This window comes from Triticum urartu, chromosome 1A, assembly GCF_056163025.1.
Source record: "Triticum urartu cultivar PI428250 chromosome 1A, HENAU_Tu73, whole genome shotgun sequence".
NCBI classification, from domain to species: domain Eukaryota; kingdom Viridiplantae; phylum Streptophyta; class Magnoliopsida; order Poales; family Poaceae; genus Triticum; species Triticum urartu.
Window position 1 is genome coordinate 458,006,677 of NC_141873.1, and position 12,655 is coordinate 458,019,331.

Here is a 12,655-nt window from a genome sequence, read left to right on the forward strand (position 1 = left end):
TAAATCCCTTTTGAAAATCACCACGGTGGTGTTGGTGCTCAGCGTATCAGCATAGCCCAGAGCGCATTTCAATGCATTCTGAACCACACTGTTTACCAAAACGAATGAAGAGCAATTGTGTCGAGGAAAAACCCTTGCCCTGCTAGTGCCTAGTTGACGGCATTTTCCAAGACAAGGAAAACATTGCGTGCCATTACATTTTTTTCCAGAAAATGGAAATGGCGCAGAGCTTTCTAGGTTTCATGTAGCTGACTCAAGCATTTAAGCAAACAGCAACAGAAGTACGCCTATATGCTAAACAGCAATACAGTTCGTGCTCTGACGTGGTCAGGACGAATTCGACATGAGAACCACAGTCAACAAACATGGTAGCTTGCACGATTCACGCTTAAACTGCATAACAATTGACTTCCACCCTTCATGCTTAAACTCCTCAACAGAAACAAAACACAACCTGGTATTAGTAGCTTGGAAGAAGCCGACGGCAGCAGACTAAAGATGATGGGTTTGCCCATTTGCAATTCATCACTATTGAGCGGCACATCAGAGATCAGTGGGTCTTCGATAGCGCCAACAATATGCCACGATCTGAAAAAAACACCAAGCAGAAAACTCGTAACCAACTGTACATCTCAGAATTTGTAATTTGATGTGCGGCTGTATGTACAACTAGTTCCAGAGGTTACAAGACTGCATTGGACATGTGAGCTTCAGCTATACCAGAAAGTAATTTAATGCATCTTAACGAAAAATGTGAAGCAATGTAAAGTGATAATGCAATACCAACAAGGCTGAATAAATATTAGCAATCTCTTTTTTAACCAAGGTTGACTAAATACTTAGCAATCTCTATTTGAACCAAGCATGCACTTCATGCTTCACCAACTATTTGACCAATCAACAGCAGTAGCAAAAAAGAGACATTTTATTCCAGGGGTAATGTTGCATGTAATAGCACAGAAGAATACCGGACCCGAGTCCACAATTTGAAAATGGCTACAGAAACAAGAGGTGACTTATTTTATGACAGGACATCCCAACATCAATTTCCAAGTTTTTAGTAAAAGTGAAAAACATCCGAGTTCCACACCTGTTAGAATCTATTTACAAATGCTAAACGCTTTGTGGTGAAACTAAGTTCCTTGCCCACCAATTGTTTTTCCAAGAAGTCTGGTACTGCTACCTTTGAAAGACAAGATCAACATTATACTAAAATTTCATGAAAGGGAGACGACATAGATTACACATAATTTCTCTGTTCCAAGTAGCTGAGGCAGGAATTAGGCAAACAGTAGATGAAATATGCCTCACGTATTAATCTGAAATACAACCTTTTGACATTATGACCAGGACGAATTCAACAAGACAACATCAATTAATTGTAAGGACTTGCACAATTTGTAAGTAAACTGCTGAACAGAGAATAAACGACTTCACACTTAATAGTAGCAGCTCTGAAAGAAACCAGCAGCACACTTTGATCAGTTAATCCGTATTAACGATAACAATGTGCCATGATATAAAATATATCATGTACAAAACTCATAACAAACTCCAAGTCAGCATTTTACTTTGGTGAGCTATATGCTAGCACCAATTCCAATGGTTACAACACTGGGTTTGAGATGTGACCTTCAGCTATGCCACAAAATAAGAGATGGTTATTTATAAGAAAGTCTGACGGAAGGTAACAGGATAGTACGAGACCAACATGTTTGTGAATTGTGTACATATTTAGCAATTCGACCAATGCATGGTCATGGTCCTTCACATGTCAAAATCTCATATCATAAACCACATTATGTTTTCCAGCGTCATATATTAAGTTTTCTCTATCACAGAGAATTGTCCTTGGCAAGATTCATATGTGAATATACATATAACAAACATATATTACTTTCATTACGACTAATTATTCACAAACCACAACCAGCTAAATAAGCAAACATACAGAAGCCGTAACGAAAATGCAAGACAATAGACAAGAAGCAAGGTCTAGCAGCAATACCTGGAGTGTAGAAGCTCATGTAGGGCAGGACGCTAAAGTAGTGTGCGGGCTCGTCAACCTTCCTGACTCGCCCTGACTTGAGCTCTAGAGTGAATAAGCCAGCATCTGTGTTGATGAAGATGACACCCACACCCTCTGCGGAACCAACCACAAATGGTTGGTAATCTGGATCCACGACGGGCACAATTGTCTCCAGCTCGATGCTCCTGCATTTTACCCATTCAGCAGCTGCTTCTGAATTCACCTTCCTTGACCACAGATAAAGAGTAGAACTCTCAGTGCAGGCAAACCCCAGCGAACTGTCCTCCATCACCATGAGAGCAATTGGGCTCCTAGTGTGTGGCGGCGGGTTAATCATGGATAGGCAGTTGTTTGGCAGGTTGTACTTGACGATTTTGTGAGCGGACCGAAGTGTGAAGTAGACTTCATCTCCAATGACAGCTATTCGCCGGGGCATGACATAGGGCAGGTGGTAGAGGTTTTCTGCAATGTCGTCTCGCATGTGCTGGGCGTAGCACTCGCAGGTCGCAGCCATCGTCAAGAGACACTGGCGCACTCCACTCGCCTGTCACCGACGAGTACACGCTCGCCTTAACCTGGCGGCCGGCGTCGTCGGTGGCCAGGAAGGCCACGCGGAAGGGGCCGCCTTGGCAGTCGAGATGCTGGCAGCCATCGGCGGCGCAGAAGACCGCGGCGGTGCAGATGAGCCAGACGATGCCCGGCGCGGGTAGGACGTGCCGGTCGCCCGTGACGGGGTCCGAGACGACGAAGACCAGGCCCTCGTCCTGCACCATGTGGATGAGCACGCGGCCGTGGCGGCAGTCGAGGGGGACGGGGTGCTTGCCCTGGCCGTCGGAGCCCGGGTAGGGGAAGTCCGGCATCGACGTGGTGGAGGTGAAGCGGGGCGCGGGCCTTTCTTGGAGGACCTGGAACCTCTGGAGGAGGCCGAGGAGGGGAGGGGCTCCGTGGAAGGCGCGGTAGCGGCGGCGGAAGGAGGGGTCGCAGACGACGCGGAGCCACGACTTGCAGACGAGGGCGGCGCGGAAGAGGTGCTCGGGCTCGGAAGGAGGAAGGAGGTGGAGGACCTCGCCGACGAGCTCGTCCATCAGCTCCGGCCGTGGGGCCATGGTGCGGTCGCCGGAATGGGTGGTGGCCGCCGCCGGGTCGGTGGGTCGGGGAGGAGGCGAAGACGCGAGTGAGACGGCCCGTTCTACTTGGTTCGGCTCGACCAGGGTCTGCGGCTCTGCGCCGCGTGTGGCCTCGCTCAATAGAAAATCATGAGACTTCCTAGTCTGCGGGACCTCCAATACCCCTATTTGCCGCACGATGCAGAAAATTGTCGGGGCTTCGCACAGGGCGCCCGCGACTGGGCCGACCCATTTGATTTTTATTTTTTCTGTTTCTTTTATTTTTCCTTTTTAATTTTTTTCAAGTTTACTTTTCCTTTTCAAAAAATGTTCATAGATATAAAAAATATTTTTAATTTTTTAGATTTGATAAAATTTCCAAAAAATGTTCTTGTTTTCAACTTTTGTTTAGAATTTTCGATATTTTTTCAGAAATTCAAAACCTATTTGCTTACTTTAAAAAATGTTCGATATTAAAAAAAGAATTTCAAAAAGTGTTTGCATTTTATTTTATTTTCGTAAATTCAAAAAAGTGTTCTCATTTTTGAAATTTACCTACAAATTCAGAAAACGGTCACGTTTTCACAAAAAATCGGAAATTCATAAATTGTTTGGGGAATTCCAGAAAATATCCGTGTTTTCAAAATATTGTTCGTAATTTCAATTGTTTTTCCTATTTTTTATTTTTTAGTTTCTTTTAAAGAAATCACAAATTTTAAAATGTTTAGCTTTCAAAAATATTTTTGTTTTAAGAAAATCACATTTAAAATTGCAAGGAAATGTTTATATCTGTCACAACTTGTAGTTCATATACACCGCACTACCTATATCGACACCAAAGCTCAGGAACATCCAATGGCAAGCGACGAGGTTCACCACCGGGAGGTGCTAGGTTCGATCCGAGGTCCCGGGCTTTCCCCGCCTTAATCCAAACCAAATAGCTAAATTTCAATCCACATGCAACAGTCTGCCTAGGATGGCCCGGGTGGCTCGGGCTAATCCACATGGATTAATCCTTGACTAAACAAGGCCCTAAGGACCCTAAACCCGAACCCAGATGCATCGGGCTCGCGCAGAGCTGGCCAAATGGGCCAGCACGACACGACACTCCCTGGGCCGTGCTAATCGTGCCTGGCATGACACGGCCCACACATGCGCATTTACTACATAGGTCGTGTCGTGCCGACCCGCGTGCCTTGCTCCCTGGCACAACACATTTAGTAAATGGGTTGGCCTTGGCGCAACACATTTAGTAAATGGGCTGCCGGCCGTGGCATGTCTGGGCCGCATGCTGTTTATCCTGTTGTGCTATATTTTTAGGTTTATTGGGTTGTTTTAGGTCATATATAATAATAATAATAATAATAATAATAATAACAGGTCGTGCCATGCTGAGCTCGTATGCCTCGCTTCCAGGCCCAGGCACGACCCCTAGTGTGCCGCTTGCTGGACACGACAGAAATCACTAATTAGGGAACACTCTTTGCAAAGTTTATTCCCAACTTCTCAGGTGTGTCACTTGTCGTAACCTGTAAATTTTTCTCTTTTTTCGTAAATCTGTTTATTCAAAAGTTTTATCTCTTAAACCGTGAGTTCAAATCTCGAACCGTTTTCATTGTTGGATTCGTCTCGAGCTCTACAAAACTAGATTCCATCTTGCTAGGTTTATATAATGATCTATGTAGACCGTTGTCACCTTCCGTATAGTACATAGTACATGTATAGTACTAGATGACAACAGTCTACATCGATTTTGGGAGCGGAAGGTGATAACAGTCTACATGGATTCCAGTAGCGACGATGAGGAGTCCGAGGATGAAGATGCATCGGAGCCGAGCGAATCTGACTACTCCGGTGAGGACTAGAGTACTAGACTCCTTAGCTCAGCTGCCCAAACAGTGTGTGGAATTGGAGTGCAGTGTGACTAGTTTAAGACATTTGGTTAGCTAATCTGATGTGTTGGTGCTTTGCTCAGGTGCATTTCTTGTGCGTCCTATGTTTATGTTAGGTGTGTGTACTGAGATCACAAGAAGGTTTGGAAGCTATGTGTTGTTTGCTTACAGTTTCTCCATGGCTTCTGTTCCTACTTAGTCTGTGAGCTTGTATCGTTGTTCAGTCTATCAATACCGAGAGTTTATTTATATTTGTCTTATTCTACAGTCAATTTTTTCATTATTCAGTTTCTTTTTATTCAGTTGTGAGCTTGCATGGTGACGGCCTTATTCTCAGTATTTTCACATATATCATATTTGAGTATATATAGCTATGGTCATTCAGTTTCACTCAGTCTAGTACCTTATTTTTCTTCACTTTTCAGTTTCCAATCTAGTGCGGCAATGATTATGAAGGCAGTCTATCCTTCATTTTGGAATTGACAAACAAAGCAGCGAACCCAGAGTTAGGGCACTCTTTTCTTTTGCAATGTTGATTTTTCTTTTTGGTAGATGATGATTTTCATTTGCACGGTTGGTTTTGCGTCGACAGTAAATTTTAAGTGCAACCAAGCAGTAAATCAGTCACCTACTCACCTCGGCCGATTTTGTACACGATGAAAGGAGACTATCCTTTGCTTTCTATCCTAAATATAAGTATTTTTAGAGATTTTAATATAGACTACATATGGAGCAAAATTAGTGAATATACACTCTAAACTATGTCTATATACTACATGTATCCATTGAAATTTCTAAAAAGACTTATATTTAGAAACATATGGAGTATAAAGCAGGGTAAGATAATTAGCAGACCTTTTTGACTAGGGCAGGAAAGAGAAGTGCGGGCGCAACAGAAGTCTGACAATAGCCATTTCATGATAGAACGCGGAATCCTCTTCCAAATAATCAAGTGGGAATAAATGAAATGGTAAAAAGTGATTAGCTGTTGTAATCTTGTTGGGCGTTGCCGACTAGACGTGGTTCAAACATTGTATGATTAAACCATTATGCGCCAAACAACTCTACTCTCTATCGTCTCCGACAGCAACCCGACACGATGTACGAACGAAAAAATACTTTCAGAACATAGTTAAAACACAAGCTAGCACAAATAAAATCAAAACAAAACAATCAATCATAAATAATCTACTTGATTCAAAAGAGTTAATCTCACCGGTGCTGTTAGCCTCTCTAGTCTCTATCATGTGTACTGTAGTCCTTCCCTGAAACATTCTTCCCTTCAAGAAGGACGCGAAAACATATTGTGATACATTATTAGAGCAACTTCAATGGGGCGACCTATTTCGTCAGCCCGCGTCCGTTTGGGTCGGCACGGACAAAAGTGGCGGCCCAACGCGCCGACTCAAACGGACGCGCGTCCGTTTTTCGTCCGCGGGCGACCCATTCCAGGCTCATTTTTGAGCCGGATTTGCGTCGGTGCGGACACGAGATGGACGCGCGCGCCTACTCCTTTCCCCGGACCCGCCTGTCGGTGCCAGCCACACCATTTCCCCCCATTTTCCCAAAAACGCTCCCGCCAGCGCGCGCCCCCCGCCCCCAACCAGCGATGAAGGACGCCATCGACCTCGACCTCGATGCCGCCGCCGGCCTCGCCTCCTTCACCTCGTCCGGCGCCGTCACCCCCTCCGGGAAAGGCAAGCCTCGTGCCCGCGCAAGACCGCCGCGGCGATCAAGCCGAAGAAGGCGCTGACGCCCGAACAACAGGCAAGGGAGTCGGCCAAGAGGAAGGGCCGGAGGCACGCCGCAGACGCGAGGGATGAGGCCGCTGCGCAGGCCGCCGCCGCCGCCGTGCAGCAGGAGTTCACCCACGCCCGCGTCGCGCTGCAACGAGGGAGGCGCTTTACATGCTTGGGGTAAACCCTAGCCAGCACCACCTCGTCCAAGCCGTCGTCGCCGCGGCCAGCACCGGCTCGTCGGCATTTCCTCGGATGGTGATGCCCGACTCACCCCGCGCATCGGCTTGCAACCCGGTCCCCGGCTTCCACGTCTACCCGCAGGCCTCCCGCCTCTCCGGGGAGTGCTCACCCGACGTGAGCGTGGTCGCGCCTTCCACACCCGCGCCCACGCCCATCGACCTCAACGTCATCCCGGTGGTCGGTGGCTCGTCGTTCGGCGGCGCGAGGAAACGCGCGCGACAGACGTCGGCCGGCGGTCTTCCGGACGCCCGCAACCTGTTCGAGGAAATGCCGTCCGCCGTCGACGAGGACTCCATGCAACACCTCATCTTCGAGGGTGGTGCGCCGGGTGCTGGCTACGATCCCGAGGAGACGCAAAGCCAGGACGGCCGCGGGGCGTTCACACCGGCCGCTGGCTATGATCCCGTTCAGGCGGCCTTCATGCGTGATCAGGTCGGCGTCGACCTGGACGGCTTTCCCCTCGACCATGAGTTCCCGGACGACTATGGGCTAGAGGAAAAGGACGAGTGCGACATCGAAGTGGAGCCTTTGTTCGAGGACGAGCTCGCCAACCAAGCCGCCGGGCCGAAGCCGAAGCGCAAGAGCAAACGCACGAAGGCGTACACAGCTGCTGAGGACAAGTTTCTATGCGAGTGTTGGCGAGACATTGGACAAGACCCAAAGACGGGCGCCGAGCAAAAGCATTTAACCTTTTGGACTGGTGTGCACCACGAGTTTCATGAGCGCAAGAAGTTTCCACCCTACCAATTGTGAGCACGCGCGGGTGGGTCTCCATTTCCAAGCGGTGGAGGGTAATCCAACTAGAGTGCAACAAGTTCTGTTCCACCCTTGAGAGCGTCAAGACTCGCCCCGTGAGCGGCATCGGCGTGCAAGACATGGTATGATAGCAAGCAAGTCGGCCTCTTTTGTGCCATCAAGATCATTTTTTTACGTCTTCATTTGCTATCACTTGCCCATATGCTTGCATGGAAACATTTTGTAGGCATTTCAAGCTTTGGAGGCATTCAAGGTTCAACACAATGGCAAGTGCTTCAACCTCTCCCATTGCTATCGTGTCATCAAGGACGAAGAGAAGTTCAAGGCACAATATGCCGCGCTCAAGGCACGTGGGGGGAAGGGCGCCGTGGAGGATGTTGGGGAGGGCGAGCCGGCACGACCGCGGGGGAAGACCAACTCCAAGAAGGAGGACAAGCGAGATGCGGCCACCAATGCCTTGATCGCAAGTGTGGACGGCATGATGAATAAGAAGGACTCAAGGGAGGAGGAGTGCCGGCGTTTCAAAGAAGAGCAAATGAGCGCTTTCATGGAGATCCAAAGGAGGAGGCTTGAGCTTCACGCCGAGAAGCAAGCCAAGATGTTCGAGCTCGAGGCCGAGAAGCAAGCGAAGATGCTAGAGATCGGGGCCGCCAACGCCAAGACAAAGGCGAAAGAAGTGGCTCTTGCAAGCATGATGACCGGGGTGGAGATCATGAAGGTGGATCTCAATGCCTTGTCGCCAAGGAAAAGGCCGTGGTTCGAGAAGATGCAGGCCGACATGCTCAAGTTTCAGGACGACTGATCTTGGCGTCGAGGGCCATCTTTTTGTATGCCGGCAGGTGTGCCGGCATGACCACGGGAGCCGCGGTGGCGTGGTCGAACTCCAAGTCCCACCATTTTTTGCGTGCTGGCATGTGTGCCGACCGGCTGGCGAGCGAGTGCGCCAGCAGGAGCTGTGGTATTTTCTGAAACCGACATTGTATGCCGGTGTTGGCATAGTGCCAGCATGAGACATGGCCGCTGGCATGATCGGCCGCGGGCCTTTTTTAATTCAAAAGTTGAATGTGGACATGAAATGGGTCGGCGCGTTGGGCACATTGCCGACCCAAATACAAAACTGGGCGGACGCCGAACGGGCGGCTGACCCAAATGAACAAAAAGCGGACAAATGCGCCGTTTGTTTGGGTCGCCCCATTGAAGTTGCTCTTAGCATCTGGCACCACCGGTCGGGTAAGAATATACCGTCAGCATCTGTAACCCTTCAACCATGAAACATTCTTTCCGTCCACTATGTGCAGTATACTTTCAGTTGACGACCAGTTCGTTTTGTAATGGTAGGCGGCTAACCAGCTAATCAAGGGGGAAGAAGGGGGGTCACTGCTTATAGTGCGCCGTAACCTGCCACGGCAAGCAACGGACATGTTCTCGGCCAATCCCAAGACGTCATCTGAAAGCAAAAGTCGTCCGTCCAAATTCCTACCCCGGACGAAACTTTCAGCAGCTGCTATACCTAAGAAGCCACAGCCATTAGAAAACGTGTATATCGCCAAATCGCAACATCATCGAACCGTAAAATAACCCAGAGGCAAGGCGTCGCACGCAAAAGACTCGGGCTTCGCTCGCGATGTGTTGATGTGATGTGACGACAGATAACGCTGTGTATTAGGATAGGATTGAATTTGCCATTAGCGTTGGTTGTGAGAAGGCGACACGTGCGTATTTTAGCCTATTTTAGGGGATCATTCATTCAGTATTCTGGGAAAAAAATAGCATGCAACTGACGGTCTTGATTGACGCAGAAATGCTATGTATGTGATCTGCGCCGTCCGCCTGAATTGATGACCTTCTATTTCTTTCCCTCCAATTGGCGTGCAAGGTGCAAGTGCAACTACTACTAATTGCTTACCATTTCAATCCGCGTGGGACACCCTAAAAAAATAAAATTCCGCGTGGGACTGAGGATGGAGGAGCTCGGTCGGTCGGTATAAAATGGCCCACCCAACCAATCTCCCGGCCCCGAGAGCCGAGAGGCTGAGAGGTCAAGAGTAGGCTGAACCGAACCCGCCCACACACACCCATCGTTCCTCACCAACCCCTCTCACCTCTCGCGATCATGGGCAGCTCACGGGTGGAAGGCCTCATCCCCTTCATCTACAAGGCCATCAAGGAGCACCGCCGGAGCGGCAGCCGGGCCGCCGCCTACCGGGGCGCGGACGCGGAGGACGACGTGGACCTCGGCGACACGGACCAGAGGCGGCGCTGGCTGGAGCAGGAGCTGCGGTCGCCGCTCCGCGCCGCCGCCGCCCCGGCGTCGGCGCAGGCGCACGGGCGGAACCGGTCGCTGGAGGAGCTGGCCGGCCAGGTGGGGCTCTCGCCGGGCCGGCGGCTGCCGTTGCCCAAGGCCAGGAGCGTCCGCGCCTTCGCCTGCATCGGCGCCGGCGCCGCGTGACGGCCGAACACGTACGCCGTAGTCCGGTAGATGCGTACTTTTGGTTCATGCTTTGTGGGTCAAGTGCAATAGTGTAAGTTTTGGTTGAAGCTGTGCATACGTACGAGTGATTCGTTATATGACTGGAGTTGGAGATTGCAAACCAACAGATACTTCTCGTTTCAATTTTGCTTCACAAATCCTCGTGTTATTCTTATAGCCACCACCTAGCTTGATAGATTGCTGAGAAAGGTTTATCTTTTCTGTTGGTTTATTTTTAGTTTTCCAGAAAACGTTGGTTCCAACCAAAATATATTGCTGGATCGTTGTTGCTTTTTCTTACACTTATGATGAAATCTATGTAAGAATAATAATCATTTAAAAGAATGATACGGACCATGGCATAACAAGCGAATATCAGACCTAATTAATTAGCTTCTTCTTCGGCACGTCCACCCGTGATCCTCCACAAGCCTGGATTATGAATTTATTCGTGTGATTCTCATGTACGTAGTACAGATATTGCGAGGGTGCACACAGCACACAAAACATGAAGAGATTTTCCAGTTTATCTTTCTTTATGTTTCTTTTTTGAGAAATATTTCCTTTTTCTTTATATTTCAGAAGATTCTTTTTCTTTATATAGCCTTTTTTTTTGAGAATTTTTCTTTATATAGCCGTTCCGGTGGGGTGTATGCCCCGACAAGCCCATGAGGCTGTAACATCGGCCTACTTTCTTCATTATCAAGAAAATGCCTAACGAGGCCAACGGGTGAGGCAAATGTAACGGAAAATGTATGGTAAACGATTTTGTCTAAAAAAAAGGTATGGTAAACGATTAAGTACGCCCGATCGGCCAGGCTTTCGGCTGGTTGCTCTCTCGCGCCTCGCGCTGCGCACCGGGCCCTACGTCATATCTCTTTCTTTATCCTTTTTCTCTCTCGACAGAAAACACTGCACATCTCACACCCCCTCCCCCCTTGCGGTCCTCTCCATAGCCGCACCCATCCATGCGCCTCTCTCCTACCACTCATATTTGCCGATGGTGTGCGAGAGGCAGACCGTCGTTGGATTCAAGGTCCTCGCACCCGAGGAGCGAAGGGATGCCGCAAACGCTCGACCGCCGCCACCCCCTATGCTGTTGAGAGTGCCGTTGCGAGGCCATGGCGAGTTGCGAGGCGAGCGACAGGAGGGCTGTAACAAGCGTGGCGACCTGCTGCAACCCCGGTGCGATGGTGTGCTGGAATCGGCCATCATTGATGCTGGAACCAACCATCGTCGGTGCTACAACCGACGGCCAGTGAGCTGCAATTGACATCGGGCGGTGCTACAACCGGCGGCCAGCGTGGTGGAACCGGCACGGGGCGGTACTGCAAAGGGCGGTCGGCGAGCTGCAACCGTCATAGGGCAATGCTACAACCGGCGACCGACAATTTGCAACCGATAGAGGGCAATGATACAACAACAAGCTACAACCGGCATGGGGCCGTGCTACAACCGGCAGCCGGTGAGCTGCAACCGGCATGGGGCGGTGCTACAACCGGAGGCCGGCGGAGCTACAACCGCCAGTTGCCGTCAATGCTGGAACCAGCGGCGCAAAATCTATAACCAGTGACACAAAAAGTTGGAACCAGCCAGGGCATTTATTGCGACAGTGGAGAATGGGTTGTGTTGTCGCCGCGATTTTCCTGGAATCAACGACACAAAAAAGTTGCGATAGGGTGGATAGGAAGCTATAATCGAGGAACAACGGCGACACGCGTGATCAACGACACAACACTGCAACCTGGAGGCACAAATTTTTGCCTCGACCCGGCAATGGGTTGCACTGTGATGCGACAGCAAGGGATGCTAGAGACAAACGAGGGCGACAACGACAGGGGGAGGGGGTGCGAGCTGCTACCGGCGGGGCGTCAGGGGTGCTAACAATGTGGGGCACGGGTAGCCGCGCGGCTACCAGCCGAAAATTACACAGTTGGTTCCACTAAAAAGGACCCAGCACTTTGAAATCTAATAAAGAGAGGCCATATGAGAGCATGCGTGATCCAATGATAACAATATACTTTCTACCAATCTAAAGCAGAGCAAAAGCTTGAAGATATACATTTGGCCAGCTAGGCGACATGCTTTTATTTGGAAGGTTGTGCATATTTCTCATGATAAACTTGAGAAAAGAAAGGTGTACACTCTAAAAGATATAGATTCGAGCTGTAACTGACTCTATATAGGAACTCTTAGTGTCCTCTTTTTAAAAGTTTGCAACTGAGTGCTATGAGACAATTTACATCACTTCTCAAACGGCACGTAAAGTGAAAAGTGGGTGACAATGGCCTAGGAAAATTTTCTAACAAACATGTTATTAAAAGTCCTATTTTGCCCCTACGTCTCCTTTTAAAGCCTGTGGAGAAAGACACCTCAACGCACACAAAGTCACCAAATATAGCACAAGTTTTTCTTGGAGGTTC

At 49.1% G+C, this 12,655-nt stretch overlaps 3 protein-coding genes across 3 annotated transcripts; 1 reads left to right on the top strand and 2 right to left on the bottom strand.

Moving 5' to 3' along the window:
• Window positions 1–381: 381 nt before the first annotated feature.
• Window positions 382–3,268, bottom strand: LOC125518660 (uncharacterized). The gene is made up of 2 exons (XM_048683484.2): window positions 2,009–3,268; window positions 382–588 (listed from the first exon to the last, which is right to left on the bottom strand). Exons 1-2 carry the CDS (start codon window positions 2,541–2,543, stop codon window positions 551–553), a joined length of 573 nt encoding a protein of 190 aa, XP_048539441.1. The 5' UTR covers window positions 2,544–3,268; the 3' UTR covers window positions 382–550.
• LOC147991679 (uncharacterized) lies at window positions 2,546–3,135 on the bottom strand. The gene is made up of 2 exons (XM_087538765.1): window positions 2,605–3,135; window positions 2,546–2,563 (listed from the first exon to the last, which is right to left on the bottom strand). The coding sequence occupies exons 1-2, from the start codon at window positions 3,133–3,135 to the stop codon at window positions 2,546–2,548; spliced, it is 549 nt and encodes a 182-aa protein (XP_087394891.1).
• Window positions 3,269–9,761: 6,493 nt separating the features above from the next.
• LOC125518668 (uncharacterized) lies at window positions 9,762–10,376 on the top strand. Its single transcript, XM_048683495.2, has one exon. It carries the CDS (start codon window positions 9,876–9,878, stop codon window positions 10,209–10,211), a length of 336 nt encoding a protein of 111 aa, XP_048539452.1. The 5' UTR covers window positions 9,762–9,875; the 3' UTR covers window positions 10,212–10,376.
• Window positions 10,377–12,655: the final 2,279 nt, after the last annotated feature.

Bases quoted from the DNA above. Each gene is read 5' to 3' on its own strand.
- LOC125518660 (XM_048683484.2), bottom strand. From the start codon at position 2,543: ATGGCTGCGACCTGCGAGTGCTACGCCCAGCACATGCGAGACGACATT. The intron at 589-2,008 runs GTATTGCTGCTA...TGTTTTTTTCAG, and splicing joins CATGAGCTTCTACACTCCAG to ATCGTGGCATATTGTTGGCG.
- LOC147991679 (XM_087538765.1), bottom strand. From the start codon at position 3,135: ATGGCCCCACGGCCGGAGCTGATGGACGAGCTCGTCGGCGAGGTCCTC.
- LOC125518668 (XM_048683495.2), top strand. From the start codon at position 9,876: ATGGGCAGCTCACGGGTGGAAGGCCTCATCCCCTTCATCTACAAGGCC.